The sequence below is a fragment of the Eubalaena glacialis genome, chromosome 14, assembly GCF_028564815.1.
Source record: "Eubalaena glacialis isolate mEubGla1 chromosome 14, mEubGla1.1.hap2.+ XY, whole genome shotgun sequence".
Classification (NCBI taxonomy): domain Eukaryota; kingdom Metazoa; phylum Chordata; class Mammalia; order Artiodactyla; family Balaenidae; genus Eubalaena; species Eubalaena glacialis.
In genome coordinates, this window is record NC_083729.1 from 52,719,935 (window position 1) to 52,742,751 (window position 22,817).

Consider the following 22,817-nt stretch of genomic DNA (forward strand, 5'->3'; position numbering starts at 1 on the left):
TATAACTTTTATGTATTTTTTTCTGTAAGTGCTATATTTTAAAGATCTTTTTGGATTCATTGTTCTCAACCAAAACAAATAAATTTTAATTTTTTTTTTCTTTTCTCTTCTTTTCTAAATGGAGTATAACTTTTAAAAATTGTGAATCACTATGATGTTCACCTGTAACATATATTGTACATCAACTTCAATTTAAAAAAACAGTTAAACTTGAAAAAAATCTAGAAATTTCTTAAAATTAAAAAATCTGTGACAGGACACCTAGGTTTTCCAAAATTCTTTAAAGAATATGTGAGCAATAAATGTTTGAAGACCACTTCAGAAGAGTTTGAAAAAGTATGCTGCCTCTCAATCTATTACCAGATTTATTCTGTTAAAGCATATTTCTGACATTATTTGACTGATCAAAAACTTGAAAGGCCCCCCTTTTAAATTATAAAAGTAATGCTTTTATTTTACTGTACATATAAAAATAACCTCCTGTGACCACAACAGATGGCCACCTAGTTTCCCCAAATTACCTCCTCTGTATTTCCTCAAGCTCAAGCCAAATTGAACTAATCATTCAATATCCTGCACATACTCAGTGGTTTCCTAGGACTGATTTTTCATTCATACTCTTTTCTGTGACTTAAATGTTTCCCTTACTTTTCTACTTAAGGATTTTATCCTAGTTACAAAAGCCTTATCTTCCTCAAAGCCTTTCCTAATCCCGTCAATACTATCTGATCTTCCATACCTCTGATCGTATCCCTTTAATGGCTCTTATTTTTTACCATGAATTACAAATATCATGAGCAGTCATGATATTATTTGTGAAGGTACATACAAATTTTGCATAAGGCAGACTTCTCAATAATTACCTGCTGAACAAATGAACCATTAGATTGTCAGTTCTTAAGAATCAGGACTGAGTCTTAATCATCCATTTGTTCAACATGTATTTGCTAGGTACTACACAAGGTAGTAGAGATAAGAGTGGGGTTTATACTCTTAAAGGGGAATTAGAAGAAGGGAGGAAGAAGAGGAAAGAGGAAGCAGGGAGGCGGGAGAGGAGAGGAAGGAGAGGAAGCAGCAGCAGCAGTAGCGGTGGTGATGGTGGTGGTGAGGGAGACCATATGTGGCCTGGCAAGCCTAAAATATTTACTATAAGTCTCTTTACGGAAAACAGTTACTCCTCGATAAATTCTAGATGAAATTTTAAAAAATGAATAAATAATAAAGTAAAATCATTACAGTAGAACAGGTATTTTTAGTATCCTGGCGATAAGGACAACTTCTTAATAATACACCAATACCAACTGCCTTAAGCACCTGCACTTGGATACCAAATTGACATTTCAAATTTAACATGTCTAAAATAGAACTACTGATTTTGATACCCCATACCCCCAATCTTATCTATCCTAAATTTTCCCTTTCTTAGTAAATGGCATTATCATTCACTTAGTTTCTCAGGCTTAAAATTGAGAAGTCATTCTTGATTAGTTTCTCTCTCTCCCACCTCACAATCTTCTCAAAATAGAGTCTTGTGAACTCTATCTTCAATAAATATCCTAAGTCCAACCACTTTTCATCATCATCCCTCTGCAAAACTTAACTGGACCCCTAACCCTCACACTTGCCCTCCTAGTTCTCTACCTGTAGTCTAGATCTCCCCCTAGAACATGAGTAAAGCTTTGAAAATGTTAATTCAGACCACATACCTCTCCTGCAAAAAAGCTTCTAAAGGTTTCTGATCTCACCAAAAACACAATGGGAAACTAAAGTTTTGACTACACAAACATTAAAACCTTCTCAATAAACAACTATTAGTAAACAATAAACAATAAAAACAACTATTATTTAACACTGTTCTGGAGGTTCTAGACAAAATTAGGTGAAAGAACAGAGAGCGTTAAGACTTAAAAATGAAGGAGTAAAAAAATTACTTGAAGACAATAAACTAAAAACAAATGAAAAATCAAAGACAATACTGAAGATAAACACAAAGATAACTGAGAAAAAAATTCTACAAACAGTAAGTGAACTTAAAGGTGGCCTGCAACAAATTCACATACAAAAATCCTTACTCCACATAAACAACTCATCAGAAAACAAAAAAGAAGAGTTCATTTATGATACCTAACAAAGAAAATCCCTAGGAATAACCTTATTTAAAATTCCTAAAATTCAAATTCTAAATGAAAACATTAAATTGGAAAACACAACACTGGTCTTCTATAAATAAGAAGACATGGGCTTCCCTGGTGGCGCAGTGGTTGAGAGTCTGCCTGCCAGTGCAGGGGACACGGGTTCGAGCCCTGGTCTGGGAGGATCCCACATGCCGCGGAGCAGCTGGGCCCGTGAGCCACAATTGCTGAGCCTGCGCATCTGGAGCCTGTGCTCCGCAACAAGAGGGGCCGTGATGGTGAGGGGCCCGCGCACCGTGATGAGGAGTGGCCCCCACTTGCCACGGCTGGAGAGAGCCCTTGCGCAGAAACGAAGACCCAACACAGCCATAAATAAATAAATTAATTAATTAATTAAAAAAAAAAAAAAACTAGCTGTTTAAAAAAAAAAGACAAATCCTGTTCTTGTATAGGCAATTTAATATAATTTCAATTTTTCTACATCAATCCATAAATTTAACACAACCCCAATTTAAAAAGTATCAGTATACATTTATATTTTGGAATAAAAGTTACATATTGGTTTATATAACGTATGTAAGACTTCAACCAGCAAGACTATAAATAAATCAAGTTATTCCCAGTGAGTATAACAGAAACATTTTAAAAGATCCAGGAGAAAACCCAAAAACAGGGCTTTGTGAAATAAGGGTAGTAGCACAGATTTAAGACAGATAAGACTGTCACCTTAAGTTTATCTTAAGAATCCCTGAGCCTATGCTCATGGGGACAATCTTCCATTCTTTTGGTTATTCCTGTGTTTCCTAACACAATCAGTAACCTCAAGAAAACAATCCTCCAAACCATAACTAACTTCCCTTAATGAAGGCAATGACAAAAGTGCCAATGACAGTAAATAACGTAATCTAAAGAGAAATTAGACATTTGTTGGTATAGAGTTATTAGGTGTTATCAAATAGTCAATTATAGATTTTATATCAAATGGGCCTTTAAGAAATGAAACCAATAAGTACTCTAAAATGACTACTTATTAATTCCATTGTGTTAAGTTACTAATTCAAAATATTCAATTCTATAAAAATCTACAATTAAGCAGAGACTGCCTCTCTATATACAGTCATAGTAATTAAAACTTGTTCTGCATTCTAAAAACAAGGCTAAGATTCATATTTCTAGGATTCAGCTTATTCAAAGTTCACTGTTCCTGCCAGTAATAAAGTTCTGGTAAACTTCATGTTTGCATGTTTAAGGAAATGTAACATATCCACATACAAGGAAACAATATAAAAAAGTTCAATCTTATTTCATATAAATACTTGGATGTCTTACTACCAACCTGTCCTTCCCTTGAAAACTTAAAGGGTGGTTTGTGTTTAATAACACTTGTTGCAAGCCTTAGGAGTCCTGTAAGCCCATCATCTTCTATATTCCCATCTTGATGATCAAGGATCTCCCTGCTACAAAAAAGAATACAAGCAAAACAAGACAGTTCATAAAATTATGTTCTTTATCTTTCCTCAACAATATAACTGTCAATTTCACATCAAATTTTACCTTCGAATACAGTCAGCTAAATGTCGTGCCAAAGCATCCAGGTCGAGGAGTGTTGTCTTAATACAAAGAGAAAATACAAAATTCAAACACAGATTTTTATGTTCACTATTTCAGATATTATTAAAACAAAAAATCCTTTCCTTTTAAGTAACAAGAATTTGGTTCTCCGAATTCATTAACATGCCCATTAAATTATAAATAATATAACTACTCTTTACTTATACATGATGTCAATAAAATTATACTTATAAACACATCACTGATAGTCCTTCAAACAAGAAACAATGAAATATTGGTGATAAATTATGAGAGTCACAGTAATTTGACGAGAAGACACTAGGTTTGACTTATTTCTTCTTTAACAATTTGACTGAGATGTAATTAACATACCATACAATTCACCAAGTTTCGTTTCTAATACCACTTTTAGAAATAAACTTAAATGCACAGTTCATTTCAGAGCGCTTTAATTCTCATTATAACTGAGCAACAAAATTAAAACAGATTTCATAAAATAGAACTTAATTTAAGAGGATTCTGGGGAATTCCCTGGCGGTCCAGTGGTGGTTAGGATTCCATGCTTCCACCGTCAAGGGTGCAGGCTCAATACCTGGTGGGGGAACTAACATCCCACAAGCCACATGGTGTGGCCAAAAAAAAAAAAAAAAAGGATTCTCAAAGAAATTCAGATCACTAAGTAGGAAAATTACTTTGACTAGCAAGCAAGAATATTAGATTCATACTTTAAATAGGCAACCATAGGTTTAAAAAAAAATCAATGTCTATCTGGAATCAACGTTTTATGGATAAAGTCAAATACATTAAGACATGTTCGTGGGGGGGAGGGAGGACTGGTATTGGTAGTCAAAAGATATAAGATACATAAGTACTAAGGATGTAATGCACAACATGATAAATATAATTAACACTGCTGTATGTTATATATATATATATATATATATAGAAGTTATTGAGGACTTCCCTGGTGGCACAGTGGTTAAGAATCCGCCTGTCAATGCAGGGGACATGGGTTCGAGCCTTGGTCCGGGAAGATCTCACATGCTGTGGAGCAACTAAGCCTGTGTGCCACAACTACTGAGCCTGCGCTCTAGAGCCTGCAAGCCACAACTACTGAAGCCCGGGAGCCTAGAGCCCGTGCTCCGCAACAAGAGAAGCCACCACAATGAGAAGCGCGTGCACCACAACAAAGAGTAGCCCCAGCTCGCCACAACCAGAGAAAGCTCATGCGCAGCAACGAAGACCCAACACAGCCAAAAAAATAAATAAATAACTTAATTAATTAATTAAAAAAAGAAGTTGTTGAGAGAGTAAAGTGCTCATCACGAAGAAAAAATATTTTTTTTCCATTTCTTTAATTTTATATCAATATGAGATGATGTTCACTGTACTTATTGTGGTAATCATTTCATGATATGTGTAAGTCAAGTCATTATGCTATATACCTTAAACTTACACAGTGCTGTATGCCAATTATAACTCAATAAAACTGGAAGAAAAAATTAAAACATGCTCAATTTTAATTTTTATAATTATTTCTTAAATGAAAACTAGAATAAGAATTCAGATGTAAACTGTTCCTTAAAAGTAGGACATTCAAACACGATAGGATTCTTAAAATATAAAGTGTATATACTGGACTTTGATGGAAATACCTGAAAAAAAAAATTGACAGAAAAGGTTTCCTAAATATTTAAATGTATCTTTTTCAAGCATTTCTCATTTTTCTGAGATCAATTAGATGTATTTTAGCTTACTAAATTTATAAAAAGAAAAAATAAAAGTTTCTATGCGGCAAGTTTGTCTTTGAAATAAACTTGTTTTAAGTATTTCTTTGGATAGAAGTATCATTTTAGTCTCATATAAGAAAATTAGTAGATCAGCAAACTGATAGTGTTTCTTTAGCTTAAAGTAATTTCTATTTGAATTGCAACTTTATTTTACATTCTCAGAATCCACTTGCTACTATAGAAAGCTGTATATTTAAAGCCTAAATTTCACATTCCAAATAAGATTTTATATCCACAAATCTTACAAGACATAGGAAACTACTTATAAGTACCAAATGAAGACATTTCAACTAAGGTCAGAGCAAAAAGAAGAAAGAAATTAGAGCAGAACAAAAAGGTAAGAATACAGCAGAAAAATTATGACATTTTCAACTCATTACAGATTGATAAAAATGTCCTTAATAATAACGACCTATAAATTCATGAACATACAAGTGCATAATTCATCTCTATTAACAAGTTAATGTATAACTTTCTGAACATACCTGACTAGCATCCTTTATATGTATGTTGTCAACTAATTTGCACAACAACCAAAAATATTCTTTACATCCAGGTTTTAACATTGGTTCTTCTTCATAATCATCTATCTATTAAAAAAAAATTTAAACTTTGTGAAAATAGTTTAAAAGGGGAAAATAACTTAAAATTATAATACATTTTAAAAACTACAAGCTTTATAAAAAAAAATTAAATCCCTACAAACTAAACAGTTTTCAAAATTTAACCCCCAAAAATGGAGAGAATACTCCTAGTGTCTGTAAAATTAGAACAACTATGTATGTAAGTGAATAATAAGAGAACTTTCAAAAAAAACAGTACTCTGAAATTCCTTATAACCTACTTGGAAAAGATATGAATAATGTATAATATTAAATAATGTAGTGCCAACTAAAAGTTCAATGAAAATGTGGAAACAAAAGAAACCTACAGAAAATGAGTATATATAAATCTACCCACATATAATGGTCTATTATAGTTTTGAAAGTTGAAAAATAAAGAACACATTACATTTCTTACATAGTCAATGACAGACGGTAAACATGGAGAAGAAAAACGTAAATCCTACAATGCATCATATTTCTGGGATTAGTAAAATTTACTTATTAATGGGCCCTATATTTATTATGGGGTAGAAGGCTTTTATAAGGCTAGTGTTAGTGTATACATGGGAACAAGGAAGAAAATTGAAAATTCTGAGTATCATAAAGATAAAAATAAAACAACTGTGACTGAATAAGAAGAAAGCTACATTTATGATGTTTCTATCATTCAACTTATTAACACAAGGCTCAGACCTAGTAAGGACAAATGTTATTTCCAAAACAATATCCACGAGAGATCCCACAGAGCTGAACCCAAGGACACAGGATCTATCCCTAGGTGTAACATGGACACAATGCTGCCACTTTAGGAACTATTACATATACCGACCATCCCCCTGGTGAAAACTACAGATAGTAAACAGGTACTCAAAATTACTTGCAAGGATAATACAACGATAAACTTGGGGCAAATGAAACAGCAGAAATAGATATTGCTCCTGAACACAGTAAAATCTTACCCTAATAGGTTTGAGTGCTTGAGCATCTGGAAGAAATTTCAGCAATGTTGAGGCAGCCAGTAGCAGAAAAGAGCGATTGATTGAGTCTCCTCCATCCAGCCCTGACAGAGATAACTTATAAAGACCATTGCAAGATTCATGACGGACTGCAGTCTAAATGAAAAAGTTCCAAAGATAGTCTGAGTTAGTATTAAAAAGTTAATCTTAAGGTTAATATGTTGGCAGAAATAACATGTTAGATGGCTTCTTTAGTAACATGTTTTAAAACGCAATGTCCTGATCACATACTCATGCATCTAAATAATACATGATCAAATGAAGTACCCCAAAGTATACGGTAATATGTAAAAACATTTCAGAAATTCCCAATATGGTCATAAAAACAAACCAAGTAAATACAAGAACAGACAAATACAAAAAGGATTGAGAAGAGGATATTCATAATAATTTATTTACATGATTAAGTAACAGGAAAAATATTGGGTTGGCCAAAAAGTTCGTCTGGGTTTTTCTGTAAGATGTTATGGAAAAACCTGAACAAACTTTTTGGCCAACCCAGTATTTTCAGAACTAGAAGCAACTTGGAAAGTACTTAACCCAGAACATTTTACAGATTTTAGAATCTTGTCCAAGTGTCACAACAGTTACCTGGGACAGAGCCAGAACAAGAACACATATGCATTCAATACAAAGCTAATAATATTAGAAAATGTTCTCTAAAAAAGATATGAATATCGTGGCTAAGGGTATTAGTAAGAGTGTGTTTATACTATTTCATTTAGGAATATGGTGTGAGTAACATCAAGATACGATTGGTGAAAATTATATTGACTTCAGTGTCAACACTGAAATCAAAAGGAAATATATGTCTCTCTTGCATCTAAGGATACACTCAAATAGAAAAAGTAAAAGAAACTTCTCTAAAACGTAAATTACAAAAAAATAAATGCTGAAATCCTTCTCAACCCTCAGGAAAAAAAACAATTAAAAAAACCCAAAACTAAAGAATCACTCTGTTAACAAATATTGCAGAAAAAGACAAATATGAATGCTACAGAATATTTAATGTTCACACTTAAGTGTACATAGTTCAAAACACTCTAGATCTTAAAGGATTATTAAGTACCTTCCAGGCAACAGGATATATTTATGGAATCATGTTCATTTGTTTCCATTAGCGCTTTTTATCATCGACGTTAATAATAAGAAAAAATATGAAGAGTAGTACTAATCTTCAATCTTTAGCTTACCTCAGGAATAAGGAGAGTCAATTTCTTTAGCCAATCTTGTAAATGATCACTGTCAGCAAGGCTAGATTTCACTAAAGAACAGCAATGAGCCCAACTCACCAAGAGCCACATTGAATAATGTGAAACTACAGAAATATTGGAAAAAAAAATTACTATAAAGGCTTGTGCATAATGAAAACAAAATGTTCATTATTAAAGATATTATATATAGATGTAACCGTCATCCAAATCTTTATTAAAAATTAACTTTGTGGAACCCTTACCTTCATGTCTAGACCTGTGATCAGACTGAGCTTTCAAAACTCTGCAAAGTAAAAATACACCACCACCGTAATTAAATTCAGCAATGAACTAAAAATAACTCAATTTCTTACTACATATCCTTTAACTTTCCCTGCCCGCCAAAAGATTAGATTTTATGAAAGCTGCTAATTTATTTTCCTATGGTCTTCATTTTTAATTTAAAGAATCACTGGCAAAATCTTATTATAACAAACATTAAATGAGTGTTTCAATTTAATAAACAAAATGTGAGTGAATCCCATATTGACTTAAGTGAACTCTCAAAAAGTGCTTAAAGATTTGGTTACTAAAGTGATGTGGCTTACAAAGAGAAAGGTTATAATGGTTTAGAGTCTAAACTTCAGACTCCTAAAAAAAAAACAAAACACCCTTATGCAGTAGTCCTTGGCCTCCCGGAGTTTACAGCCTATCAGGGGAGATAAGATGAATATAAAAAAAGTTAGGACATAAATATATTCTAGGAGCTAGCTGAGTAAAACAGTCAGCACATACTATTAGAAATGTTGAGTTTAATCTTAATCCGTGGCATATGAAATATTCTTTCTGGCTCTAAATGTTATAGCGTCTATAACGACATTATATTCTACTCTAATAGAAAGATACGACTCACAAAAAAAAAAACAAACCATACAATGACATAAAATGCCCTTCCTTTTGTATTGTTAATGTCAACTTTCATCAGGAATGGTTAAAACCAAATTATTGAAAAGTAGAGAAAAATAACTAAATTAATTCTATATTACTTCACCTCTATTATTTCCCCTTGATACTTTTAGTAACTTCAATGGAAAATGTATTACCTCAATTTAAAGAAAACTAAACATTAAAAATTTTCATTTTAATAAAACCAGCATATAGGGATTTAGTATTCACCTTACAAATAAACTGTTTAAAAAAAAAAAAGCACTCATCTCTAGATACCTACATTGTTATAATTAACAAAACACCTATGAAAATCTGAAAGAGCAAGACTCACCCGTATTATTAATTTAAAGTAAAAGGTACTAAAAAGTTAAAACTTACAAATCTAGTGTTTGGCCATATTTCATGTTTAACTTTTATCATATTGGTTTAACATATTTAACTTTACCAAGAGCAACCCCCCAATCTACCTTTCAAATATGTAGCATTAGAAGATTTTGATAACAGGCAAAAAGTTCATTTTAGCTATCTTAATTGATACAAACCTCCCAGCACCATATAAACTGAAGGTGGAGGCTTATGAAAAGACAACGGTGTAGGAACAGGAGTCAAAAAAACACAAAGATTGGGGGTGGGGGGTAGGGGGCCCTCACATTACAAAGACTGTAATGAGATCTTTAAGAATGGAACTGGTAGAACAGAAGTAAGAACTGTCGCAGTGAACCAGCCTGAACAGCAGCAGCTGGTATCAAACTCACGTATTTTTCGTTGTGTGAGGTTAAAAGTGAACATTTCTTAATTCTAAAGAAACAAAAGCAGACAAAAGCAGTCACTGAACTGCCTTGTTAATCAATATATTGTGGCGTGTGGGATAGTGAGGTATATAGAATGTGTGTTAGAACAGGGGTCCCCAACCCCAGGTCCGCGGACCCATACCAGTCCGCAGCCTGTTAGGAACCAGGCCGCACAGCAGGTGAGCAGAGAGCGAGCAAAGCTTCATGTGGGGCTCCCCACTGCTCACATTACCGCCTGAACCACCCCCCCCCCACACCGGTCTGTAGAAAAATTGTCTTCCATGAAAACGGTCCCTGGTGCCAAAAAGGTTGGGGACTGCTGTGTTAGAGGACAAGGAGGAAGAGTTAAGAATTATTTAACTGGAGAGTCACTGGTACTTGGCGTATAAAATGTATTTTATCATACAAACCAAGGTCATGTTACAGCACTTTCTTTGTTTCCCCACATTATCCATTCATAAGTTTTATAAATAATGAGGTAAGGTGACTGGCACTGATAATATAATGGTGAGCAAAATCAGATATAGTTCGTATAGAATTATATGTCCGGTGGGGTAAAGCAGATACTGATTGAGTTATGAATGTGAATTCAACTGAGACAGACACTAAAGAAAGATACATTAAACAAGAAATAATCTTAAAATAATCATGCTACTTATATGTAACCATTGCTTATGAAGGTGACTTTTAAAAGCATCTAAAAACAGGTAACTATTAGCCATAAATAACGTTAAGCACTTTGAAATGTGTTTGTATTAGCTTTGTAAATCATTTAACAATGGCAAACTTCAGCCCAACATAAACACCTACAGAATACAGGACCTGGAAATTAATTCTACACACTTTAACATAATTTATGTGATTATTTGAGGCATACACACTCAGGTCCTCATGTATCAGCAATTATCATTTACACATTATTAAAATTTTGAACATTAAAAAAAAAGTCTCCAATGTAGCCCAAATAAATGAAATCATATTACACGTTTAAACTATATTCTAATACACATATTTCCAGCTTTATCTATTGAGGGCCTAGAAGCAAGGAAACACTAGGAGCAATGATACTGTATTTCGCAGGTTCCCCACCAAAAGGGACTAGGGCTTCTTAAAGAAATGCTGATTCCACAACTAAGGCAGGGAAACTGAAAGCCCGGAAGATCTTAAAATGACAGGGGGGTAAAAGAAAGTACTCCTCCCCTCCACCCAAATAATGGGGACATAGCCAAAGGACACATGAACAAACTTGAAGATGCCAACTAAGGTATAATTTGAGCAAAGTGAATAGTAATAGTAATGAATTATATTGAATGAAAAACATCCAAATTGATACTAACTAAATAAAAGGAAGAGAAAGCTCTTCGTCACCACAGAATGTCAACTAATAAACATAAAATGAATGGTAAGAGTTAGAAAATCATTAGTTTGCAAACATTATACTAATATTTAATTCAGGCAAAAATCATCACTGAATGCTAAAAGTAAATGAGTAAGTTTTATGAGAAGCAGGAAATTTAAAGAGTTGCAAATTATCTTCCCATAGGTTACTTTTAATTAGAATAATCAGAAACTTCATTGTAGAGAAACCTGGAGGAAACCAGATTAACTGATCAAAATTAATATCGCTAATAATAGGACAAACTGATATCACCAGGATATACTGGGAAAGATATGTTACTTATGGAGTATTCCTGCTAAAATGTATAGTCTGAATCTGATTGTGAGGAACAATCAGGAAAACCTAAATTAAAAGGCTTTATAAAAGAATTGGCTTGTGATACTCAGAAATGTCTGTATCATGAAAGAAAGGCTAAGAAAGTATCCCCAATTAAAGGAAATGGAAGAAATATGACTACCAAACGCAGTACGTGATCCTGGACGAGGAAAAAAATTGCTATAAAAATATTAATGGGACAATCTGAGTATGGACTATATGTTAGATAATATTATATCAATGTTAAATTTTCTAAATTTGAGTATCTTACTATAGTTGTTAGGAAATTGTCCTTGGACTTAGGAGATACACACCAAACTATTTATCAGTAAGTGATCATAATGTCTGAACTCTTACAAGGTTCAGGATATGTAAATAAACGTGTGCTTGGGGACACCCACAGAAAATGCGTGCTCATGATCATTCGATAAAAACTGGCAAAATGTTGATAACAATATGCAAATCTACATGAATGATATGAGAGTTCACTAAAACACCCTAACAATTTTTCTGTTAGGTTTCAAATTTTTTTCAAATTAAAATTTTAAAACACTGTATTCTTACTCTAAATACATACAATCATAAATTATGTAAAAACTTCATACCTAGGAGCCAGATTATCATACGTATAAGCAACAGACATAAGTCGCTGAATCAAACTGGTTCCTTGGACAAGAACAAGAAATACCTTTAAAATAAAAACATTAAAAAAAAAATCTATAAATATACTAAAACACAAAACTGCGTTTTAAACCAGACTCCAAATTACTTTGATTTTTATTTATAAAAGGATAAGGAATATTCTAAAAATGGTTATTGGAAAATACTGTAAAAATATTAAATATTAGAAAACCAGATTTTTATAAAGAAACCTCAGAATAGCAACTTTAAAAAGAAAATATTAAAAATTTAGAAATACACAGGCAAATCCTTTTTATTTGATCCACAGATTATCTGCATGTCACCCAACAGAGTGAGAAAAATATTATGTATTACACACGTCAGTGGTTTTTTTTGGGCGGTAGGTGAAGTAACCATTTTCAGTTTTGAAATAAGAAAAAAATTGTCAAGCAGTGGCACATTCCTCAACCACCCTGAAATAAACATAGAAAAGCAATATAATATACCATAGATACCAAGCATGGATTCCAGATTAAAAACCTTGAGGTTCAACATTTAGTTTGCTAACTTTCAAGCTGTATGACTCTAATAAATACTGAATTTCTAGGTTCTAGTTCTTCATCTATATAGTAGATAAAAATATTTGCTAACTTAATAAAGAATTACTGAATCCCTTCTGCAGGTCAGAACCCATTCTGGGCACTAATTTTATAAAAGCACTGTTCCCATCCTGGGGAAGTTAGTCCAGTGCAGCAGAAAACATAGAAAGCACTGTAACACAAGTATATGCAATGTGCCAAATGAGCAACAGAAGGGAGCAGCGACTAAACCTGTGCCTGGCAAAATAAGAAGAGTTTTAAGAAAAGCTATATTTAGGCTGGAACTGGAAGTTCAATTTGGATTCTGAACCTTCTAAAAGGCTATTAAAGGAGAACAAACGAAATAATGCATGATAGTAAATTATTAAAATAATTAGTGTTCTTCCTTACTATTGGATGACTTTGTCTCCAGAATTAGGGTAACAAAAATTTCCCCCCAAATATCTTAGATTTACCTTCTAAGCTCTAAGTAAATATTATGATAAACAAATGAAAAAAATATATATTGTATGCTCTTTTTCTAAACTATAAAAATGTAACATTGGCATATGCATAAGAAAAAATATGCACCTAAAAAGATTAACACATAGAGCTATTAATGGTAGTGACCTATATGACTTTGGGGAAGGTTCACTTGTATATTCTTTTTTTTTTCTTTTTTTTTTTGGCCACATCACAGCTTGTGGGACCTTAGCTCCCTGACCAGGGATCGAACCTGGGCCCTCGGCAATGAAAGCACAGAGTCCTAACCACTGGACTGCCAAAGAATTCCCTCATTTGTACATTCTAAATTGTTTTCAGTAATTATGTACTTGCATAAATTTGTTAAAAAAAAACTAGCCAATTATTTTTAAATGCCATATATGAGTATGTGTATTTTATTTCTCTATCAGTAACAACTAATTACTCTGGTGTTTCTTGAGCAGGTATGAGGTAATAAGCTGCTGTTCTCAAATGGTTACAAAATGAAGAAGAGATTAAGTAAAAACTCATCTTCATCTCTCCCCAGTTCCCAGTTCACTAATAGAGACACTGGAAGGGCAAATATTTGATCACATGAACAACAGAATCCACAGCCAAAAAGAATCGTAATTTTATTGCTGGATGCACTGGTTATTGTGCCATTTTCGTTTGGCTCTAAACCTACCATACTATGTATTGATACTTGCTCTGTGACACTAGGGCTGGTACATTATAAACTAAACTCCTCCTCTGCCAGCTGGCTTTCTATTAGGTTTGTCAACGTGGGATACTAGAGAGATTACTTCCTTGCTTTTTCTTTCTTTCTTTTTTGTTTGTTTGTTTTGGCCGCACCATGCGGCTTCGTGGGATCTTAGTCCCTGACCAGGGATTGAACCCAGGCCCTTGGCAGTGAAAGCGTGGAGCCCTAACCACTGGACCGCCAGGGAATTTCCCCTGCTTTTTCTGTTAACATTGTTCCATAAGTATTTTAACCAGAAGAGGCAAATGATTTCAGAAGCAGTAACAGAACCACTTCCTCGGAGGCCTAAACTCCAGTTCAACAGGATCCCTCCTATAAGTGCCTCATTCCTGATAACCACAACCTTTTACATATATTCCTCAAACCCTAGGGGTGGTGAATGGCTACTTGCCCACGTTACCTCAACATTCTCTTTTTCATTTTTAGCCCTCCAACACATATGTGTAAAACCAGTTCTCAATTTTAAATTTACTCTGTTGAAATACCTAGTGTGGTTTGTTTTCCTGAATGGACCCTGATACACTCAGTATAAAAATTACTGAGACCAACTAATGAACTCAATCCTACAGTTAGATAACATTAAAATGGCACAAAATTAATTCACTCCTGCATTTTGGATGATGAACTGCAAAGTATTACTGCTTCGTAATTTCTACTGCTTTAAAATGAAGGCATTACTTCTGCTGTTAGGTCATATTGTGGTAATGTAGGAGAGCATTTCATAGACATTAGAGTATTCATTTTGTAAAAACAAAAATATACAAGCTCTCTTAGAAGACAAAATTTATTACTACATGATGACTTTTGTACTTTACCTCTGTTAATCTTGGTATATGAAGACCCTTGGCATGATCACCAGCAGCCTTTCTCGATTTGCCAGGCCATGTTCTTTTCCTATGGCTTTCTGCTATACCAGACCAGGCAAAGACATCATGATAAGCTAAATCCAGATCGGATGGATCTACTGCAAACTGGCATATTAACTTCAGCAAGCAAGCAAGACAGTCTAGCTGCCACTGTGGATAAGAAGAAAATATCATTTCCCTATTTTCATTAATTTAATATGGCTACTATACAACTTGAAATTAAGGCCTAGAAAATAAAAATAATTATAGTTAGTACTTAATCCATGTGGTAAAGAAATTTTGCTGCTCATGTATTATGGTTAGTAACAATCCAATCTTACAAAAATAAAGACACTAGATAACTAGAATGTATATTTAATGAAATGGAAATGACACTTGCATTTCTATCATGAAAGAATCATACAAATATATATAATAGAGATACACAGGATTTAAAAAAATATTGCTCGCAATGTACTACAATTTTAAAAATTATTAAAATGCTAATAGAGATATTTACCTACAAAATTAGCTTTGAGAGCAAAAATACTGGAAGTTGTCTCTCCACCTAAGTGGCATATACTCTGCTATTTGGGAGTGAAAGCAATTCTCAATAATTCTAGAAAATTATTCAACTGAAAAATCTGCACTTTACATATGTATATTTAAAATAAAACAAGCATTTCATCAGTAAAATACTGTTTAGTATGAAAAGTAAAATTTCTGATTTAAAGCTCTACTTTAAAATTTTTAAAATAAAGCAATTCCTTCAAATAAATAAGAATATCACCTATGTATGAGAGCTTCAGAGCTTTCTCTTCAATGGTCCTTGTTCTCCTCTTTTCCTAATACCACTACTAAGTGTTATAACTATACCAATATGCCAAGAAACATAGCAATACTATATAATTGATTTTCAAGAAAAGTACCAGGAAATTTCAGTGAGAAAAAAAGTCTTTTCAACAAACAGTGCTAGAAAAATTGGATAGCCATATGGAAAAAATAAAATAAAACCTCAACCTCACTCTACATATACAAAAGTTAACTCAAAATATAACACAGACCTAAATGTAAAAGATAACTATAAAACTTACAGAAGAACACACAGGAGAAAATCTCTGTGACCTTGGAAAAATGATTTCTTAGCTCGGATATAAATTTTGTTAAAATTTAAAACTTCTCTGCTTAAAAGACACTGTAAATATAAAGAAAAAGCAAGCTACAGATTGAATGCAAATATTCCTAATACATATACCTGACCAAAAAACTTGTCCAAACCGATTAAGGAAAAAAGTCTTATAGCTCTTTACTACGAAAAAACAAAGCAGGGGGCTTCCCTGGTGGCACAGTGGTTAAGAATCCGCCTGCCAATGCACGGGACACGGGTTCGAGCCCTGGTCCGGAGAGATCCCACATGCCACAGAGCAACTAAGCCCGTGTGCCACAAGTACTGAGCCCGTGTGCACAACTACTGAAGCCCGCGTGCCTAGAGCCCGTGCTCCGCAACAAAAGAAGCCACCACAATGAGAAGCCCGTGCACCGCAACGAACAGTAGCCCCCGCTTGCCGCAACTAGAGAAAGCCCACACACAGCAACGAAGACCCAACGCAGCCAAAAATAAAATAAATAAAAAGAAAAAAAACCCCAAAAAACAAAAGCAAACCCCAAACAAAGCAAAACAACAACCCCCAGGATATAAAGAGACACTTCACAAAAGAAGATAAAAAACATGGTCAATATGAAACTTATGGAATACAATGAAAGCAATGTTAATGGGGAAACTTATAAATGTAAATGTTTACATTAAAAAAAAAAGAAAAATTCTTATCAACAATCTAACTTTATAGCTTAATGAACTAGAAAAAGAAGACAAACTAAACCTGAAGCTAGTAGTAGAAAGAAGGAAATAATAAAGATCAGAGCAGAGGTAAACAAAACAGGGAACAGAAAAACCTACAGAAAAATCAGTGAAAATCAAAGCTGGTTATTCGAAAAGAACAACAAAATTGACAAACCTTTAGCTAGAAGGACTAAGAAAAAATAAAAGTCAAATTACTATAATCAGAAATGAAAGTGGGAACATTTCAACTAATTCTATAGAGATAAAAAGGATTGTAAGAGAGTACTGTGAACTGTTGTATGCCCAAAAACTGGATACCTTACATGAAATGAACAAATTCCTAGAAACACAAAACTTACCAAGACTCAATCACAAAGAAATAGAAAATCTGAACAGACTTATAATTAGTGAGGAGATTGAATCAGTTATCAAAAATCTCCCAAAAAAGAAAAGTTCTGGACCTGACAGCTTCACTAGTAAATTCTAACAAACGTTTAAAGAAGAACTAATACCAACGATCCTCAAACTCTTCCAAAAAACTGAAGAAGAGGGAACTTCCTAACTCATTCGATGAAGTGAGCATTAACCCTGATACCAAAGCCAGACAAAAGACACTGTCCTCAACAAAATATTAGCAAACAGAATTCAGCAACATGTTAAAAGGATTATATACCATGACCAAGTGGGATTTATTCTTAGAATGCAAGGATGGTTCCACATAGCAATGATCAATGTAAATACTCCAGATTAACAAAATGAAGGAAAAGACTACATCATCTCAATTAATGCAGAAAAAGCATTTGACAAAATTCAACACACTTTCATAATAAAAATACTCAACAAAATAGGAACAGAAGGAAACTACCACAACATAATAAAAGCCATATATGAAAAACCCATAGTGAAAATCATACTCAATGGTGAAAGACTGAAAGCTTTTCCTCTAAGATCAGGAACAAGGCAAGGACACCTGCTTTCACCACTTCCATTCAACACAGTAGTGGAAGTTTTGGCCTGAGCAATACACAAGAAAAATAAAAGGCATCAAAATTGGAAAGGAAGAAGTAAATTTATCTGTTTGTTTTTGATGTAGAAAACCCTAAAGACTCCACATAAAGGCTCTTAAAACTAGTAAATGATTTCAGCAAAGTAGAAGGATACAAAGTCAACATACAGAATTCAGTTGCATTTCTATATGTGAACAATGAACAATACGAAAGGGAAATTACAAAAACAATTCCATTTACAATAGCATCAAAAAGAATAAAATACTTAGGAATGAACTTAACCAAGGAACTGAAAGACTTCTACAATGAAAGCTACAAAAAACTGCTCAAAGAAATTAAAGACAAATAAACGGAAACACATCCCGTGTTCACCGACTGGAAGACTTATTAAAATATCAATACTACCCAAAGTGACCTACAGATTCAATGCAATCCCTAACAAAATCCTAATGATGTTTTTTGCAGAAACAGAAAAATCCATTCTAAAGTTCACAAGGAAATCTCAAGGGACTCCAAATAGACAATCTTAAAAGAAAAGAACAAAACTGGAAGACTCACACTTTCTGATTTCAAAACTTACTACAAAGCTACAGTAATCAATACAGTGTAGTACTGGCATAAAGATAGACAAAAAAATAAAAGGAATGGAATAGAGAGCCTGAAAATAAACCCTCACAAATATGTTCAAATGATTTTTGAAAAGAGTACCAAGACCATTCACTGTGGGGAAAGGCGTCTTTTCAAGAAAATATGCTGGGAAACCTGGATCTCCACATGCAAAAGAATGAAGTTGAACCCTTACCTAACACCATATACAACAATTAACTCAAAATGAATCAAGGATCTAAATATAAGACCTAAAACAATAAAACTCTTGGAAGAAAACACAGAACAAAAGTGCCATGACACTGTATTTGGCAATGATTTCTTGGTTAGTACACCAAAGGCTAAGGTAACAAAAGAAAAAATAGACAAATTGGACTTTATGAAAATCTTGAAATTTTGTTCATCACGTAAGAGTATCCATAGTACCCTATAATATATCGAGAGATACACATTATAAATATGGGATCTCAGTTGACTTGAAAGCCATCTGTGTCTCAAGCAAACTGGGCATCTCAAGCATTGCCAGGCTACAATGTGTCCCATACAGCAGTAAATTTTTCTTAATACTTCATAAAAGTGTCCACAATTTTAAAGGAAAAAAGAGAGAAAATCTTTAGCATATGATTACCTGTAAACTTTATTCAAAGCTAAACTTAGAGCAGTTTATAAACAAAAGTCCTATAAACGACACACAACTACTCATTAAAGATTTTAAATTCTCCCACTTTGCCAAAGAACTAAAAGGCACCTTATAATTCTGAGAGATCAGTGAGACAACAAAGACACAACAATAAAACACAACAGACATTTCAGTTCTAAGAGACAGAAAACAATTACTGTAGTAGAGGTTATCTATTCTAAAAAGGAAAATATCTGTAGCAAAATATATAAAATAAAAATGGCAAAAAGTATTGAAAGCAATGGTAAGATTAACAAAATCTTGGTAGATAGCAATATGCTTAAATGTATTTTCTTTCTTTAATATCTTGGATGTACCAGCATTTGACAGTAAATTAAGAACATCTGACTCCTAGGTTCCAAAATAATTCTAAAAAACAAGTACTAAGGAATTAAAATTTGAATGCAATGTTTGATAATGCTATTCTGCTTTGCTGGAGGTCAGGAAATGAGCATCCTTTCTATTTAATACAAAACTGGATTACACAGTTTGGTGCAGCATTATGAATTTTTAAATATTCCACAATTTTATTTTCCTAACATTATAGGACAGTGCTTTGTCAAGTTAACAGTGATAAAGTACCATTTTCTAAAACTTCCATTTTGTTAAGGATCAAAAATTTTGTAAAATACTATTAAAAAAACACTGCGGCAATGTCCAATTGCTACAAAAATTTCTAAAGGCTTACTCTCAAGTTCTGTACCTTTTTCATTGCTGACTAGTCACAAATGGTCTGGAAATACATTTTTGAGTAGTGTTGCTTAAAGGAAGAAATGGTCAAAACAAAATGAAACAAAGAAAAAGGATGTTTTAAAAAAACTGAAGACATAAACCAAGTTTTTCTTAAAAAGCATCCAAATTTTAAGACTATATAAATATTAATATATAGTTTACCAAACTAATGGAAAAATGTTCATGAATTACCTATAGTTCAGAGTCATTAATATTATCACTTAAATTTTTTTAACTGAGTTGACATGGAGAACTCTTATTGCATAATTAGTTTATCAGATTCCTTATTTTTTCTTAAATTTATTTCTACTGTACTCCACACTTTCCTTTACTACAATAAAGTGTGAAGCAAAAGTTACACTTGCCAATGGTTCATGGAAGTGACTCACTGGGGTTAACTATTGTAACTGGTTGAAAATGCGAATTTTCACTTACCACAGTCCAGGATTCGTGCTCTTTTGGCTCTAGAATTCCAGAATTAAAAATTTCTAATAACTGTTGAAGCCCTCCAGCAGCAACAAACTGTAAGCAATTGTGAGAGTAATGGTAAGAGGAAAGAGCTACATAATATAGTAAAGATCTGCTTTTTGATTCAGTAACTGGGTGTGTGTGTATGTCTGTGTAAGTAAAATATTATATATCTTTCATTTAAGAAATTATTCTTTGATTAAATAACCAATATAACGTCTGTACAATAAAGTAACAGCAAACAACTAATTTTTAAGAATTTTTTAGAAAGATTCTTATAAATATCTATATACATATCTTTGTATTCCATTAACCATTTAATCCCAGGCACTGGGATGTCCTAACACAGTATTCCAATGAAGGAGAAAAAATAATAAGTGCTAAAAATAGGAGCACCGAAGCATTAAATAATCTCAGTTTATTTATTACTGTGATTAGAGTAATACATAATTTTTAAACTATGCTTTATTTAAATGGTAAGTTAGTTTAAAACAATAATTATGGTAACTTCTGGTGGAAAACTAGAGATAATACACTGCAAAACATATATGATCAAACCTTGCAACTCCAGGAATTTTTACTATTTTCCACTTGATCCTCACTTGAATCATCTGAATCTGGATAAAGATCACTATAACTTCCCTGTGGGAATGACATAAATAAATAAATAAATAAGGAAGGGTGGCAGGAGAATTAAAAGATAACGTACTCTAGAATTTTGTTCCAAAGAGAAAACAAACATTTAATGATAATAATGGAAAAGCAATTACCGTTGACTCTCTTCTTATTCTTCTGTTAGGTTTTCCCAGTGCTTCAATAATTTCCAGGGCATATAATAGCTTGTGAGCACTCTTAATTTTGAGCAGTTCTTTCCAATTAAGTCCATCATTACACTTAAATTAAAAAAAGAAACACAGGTTTCTCCAACCAACTTACTAAGAGACATCCCCCCCAAAAAAAACTAAAGAAAATGACACTATATAAAAACTCAAATATTACATATATATTGAAATATGTTCAAACAAGTGAAGACCAATTATATAACTGGTACTAATCATATGCTTAAAACACCAATTATTCATTAAATTTTGTTAAAATTAATACACAACAGCAGCATAGGAAAAAACTGTATGTTAACCTCCACAACAGTTGAGGTAATTTGCCATCTTCCCAATGAAAAACACACTGCAGCATAATTGAATGTGTGAACTTTTAAGGATACAGAAGCAGTACAGTGTGTATTTAATATTTATGTGACACCTACTCATTTAAAAAGTCATATACAAACACATAAACTTTAAAATATTGTTCTTTTCTACTCGCAATTTATGAAAGTGTTATTCACACTTAATGTGCATCTTTGACAATGATATTATTATTAGAGCTACAATGAGTCACCAACCACCATTTTCTAGGCCCATCTTCTTCACTTCCAAGTCATTTGAAATACAAGACCCTGAGAGATCACATAACAATGTCCCAAATCATAGATAACCATTAGCATAACATTAGGACGTTGTTTTTCCATTAGTCCTATAGGTGTTCTGTTGGTATCCCCACTAAGTAACTCCTTATTATATAGCTCTTAAAAATAATCTTTAATTTGAACAGATATCTTTACAAAGATATATAACACTTAATACATGTGAGGTCATGCCTCTGGGAATATTAATATATATTAAATTTCTTTGACTCCTTTTTTCTCTATTTCTACCAGTTGACTTGTATAAGCAGCCAAAACAAGCACTGAAGCAATGTCATTAAATCACAGGGTATTTTCTCTAAACGTTACTTTTTGTTGTCAAAAACAAAGCAATATTCAGAACATTAAGTAATACGAAAAAACACTAATATAAAGGCAAATTCACTGTTTTCTAAAGATAATTTTAGAGAAAATCCTTGCCTTGTATTTAGCCCATATTATTCAATCTCACTAATAATTAAATATATGAACAGTAAAATGAACTGGCACTTTTTACCTATTAAATGGGCAAAATTTTACTGAGGTTACCAGTCAACAAGCACTCTCATACACTACCAGTAGGAATGTAAACTGGTACCATCCTCCAGGGAAGTAAAAATATTTTGTGGACTTACCTGTTCATCTGAGATATTCTGGAATGCCATCAACATGTTAGGACATGTAGGAAGAAGCATCAGTAGCTCCCATACACGCCTAGAGAGGTTTTCTGCATGAAGATGAAGTTCTTCACATCTTAAGCTCTATACAAATAAGAGCAACTGCTTATCAAGACAGATCAGTTTTTTGAAACATCTAAACTTAAGTTTGATCTGCATAAAATCACTAATTATCATATTTGATAATATTTTTAAATCTTACTTTAAAAGTGAGAATAAAGCATTTGTTACACAGTAAATAAATTTATTCAACAAATTTAGTTATGTCAAAGTAGTGGTTTTTCAACTTGTTACAGAA

At 33.0% G+C, this 22,817-nt stretch overlaps 1 protein-coding gene across 3 annotated transcripts in view; it reads right to left on the bottom strand.

Moving 5' to 3' along the window:
• USP34 (ubiquitin specific peptidase 34) overlaps nt 1-22,817 on the bottom strand; it is a 240,766-nt gene that overhangs the window by 62,465 nt on the left and 155,484 nt on the right. For all 3 annotated transcript variants that reach the window (XM_061168549.1, XM_061168548.1, XM_061168547.1), the window contains exons 30-41: nt 22,478-22,603; nt 21,151-21,273; nt 20,939-21,022; nt 20,348-20,434; nt 15,019-15,219; nt 12,367-12,449; nt 8,572-8,612; nt 8,309-8,433; nt 7,059-7,211; nt 5,980-6,084; nt 3,687-3,742; nt 3,469-3,589 (exon numbers count right to left, since the gene is read on the bottom strand). In XM_061168549.1, the coding sequence (XP_061024532.1) occupies nt 3,469-3,589; nt 3,687-3,742; nt 5,980-6,084; nt 7,059-7,211; nt 8,309-8,433; nt 8,572-8,612; nt 12,367-12,449; nt 15,019-15,219; nt 20,348-20,434; nt 20,939-21,022; nt 21,151-21,273; nt 22,478-22,603 (1,305 nt within the window). The remainder of the gene's footprint in view (nt 1-3,468; nt 3,590-3,686; nt 3,743-5,979; nt 6,085-7,058; nt 7,212-8,308; nt 8,434-8,571; nt 8,613-12,366; nt 12,450-15,018; nt 15,220-20,347; nt 20,435-20,938; nt 21,023-21,150; nt 21,274-22,477; nt 22,604-22,817) is intronic.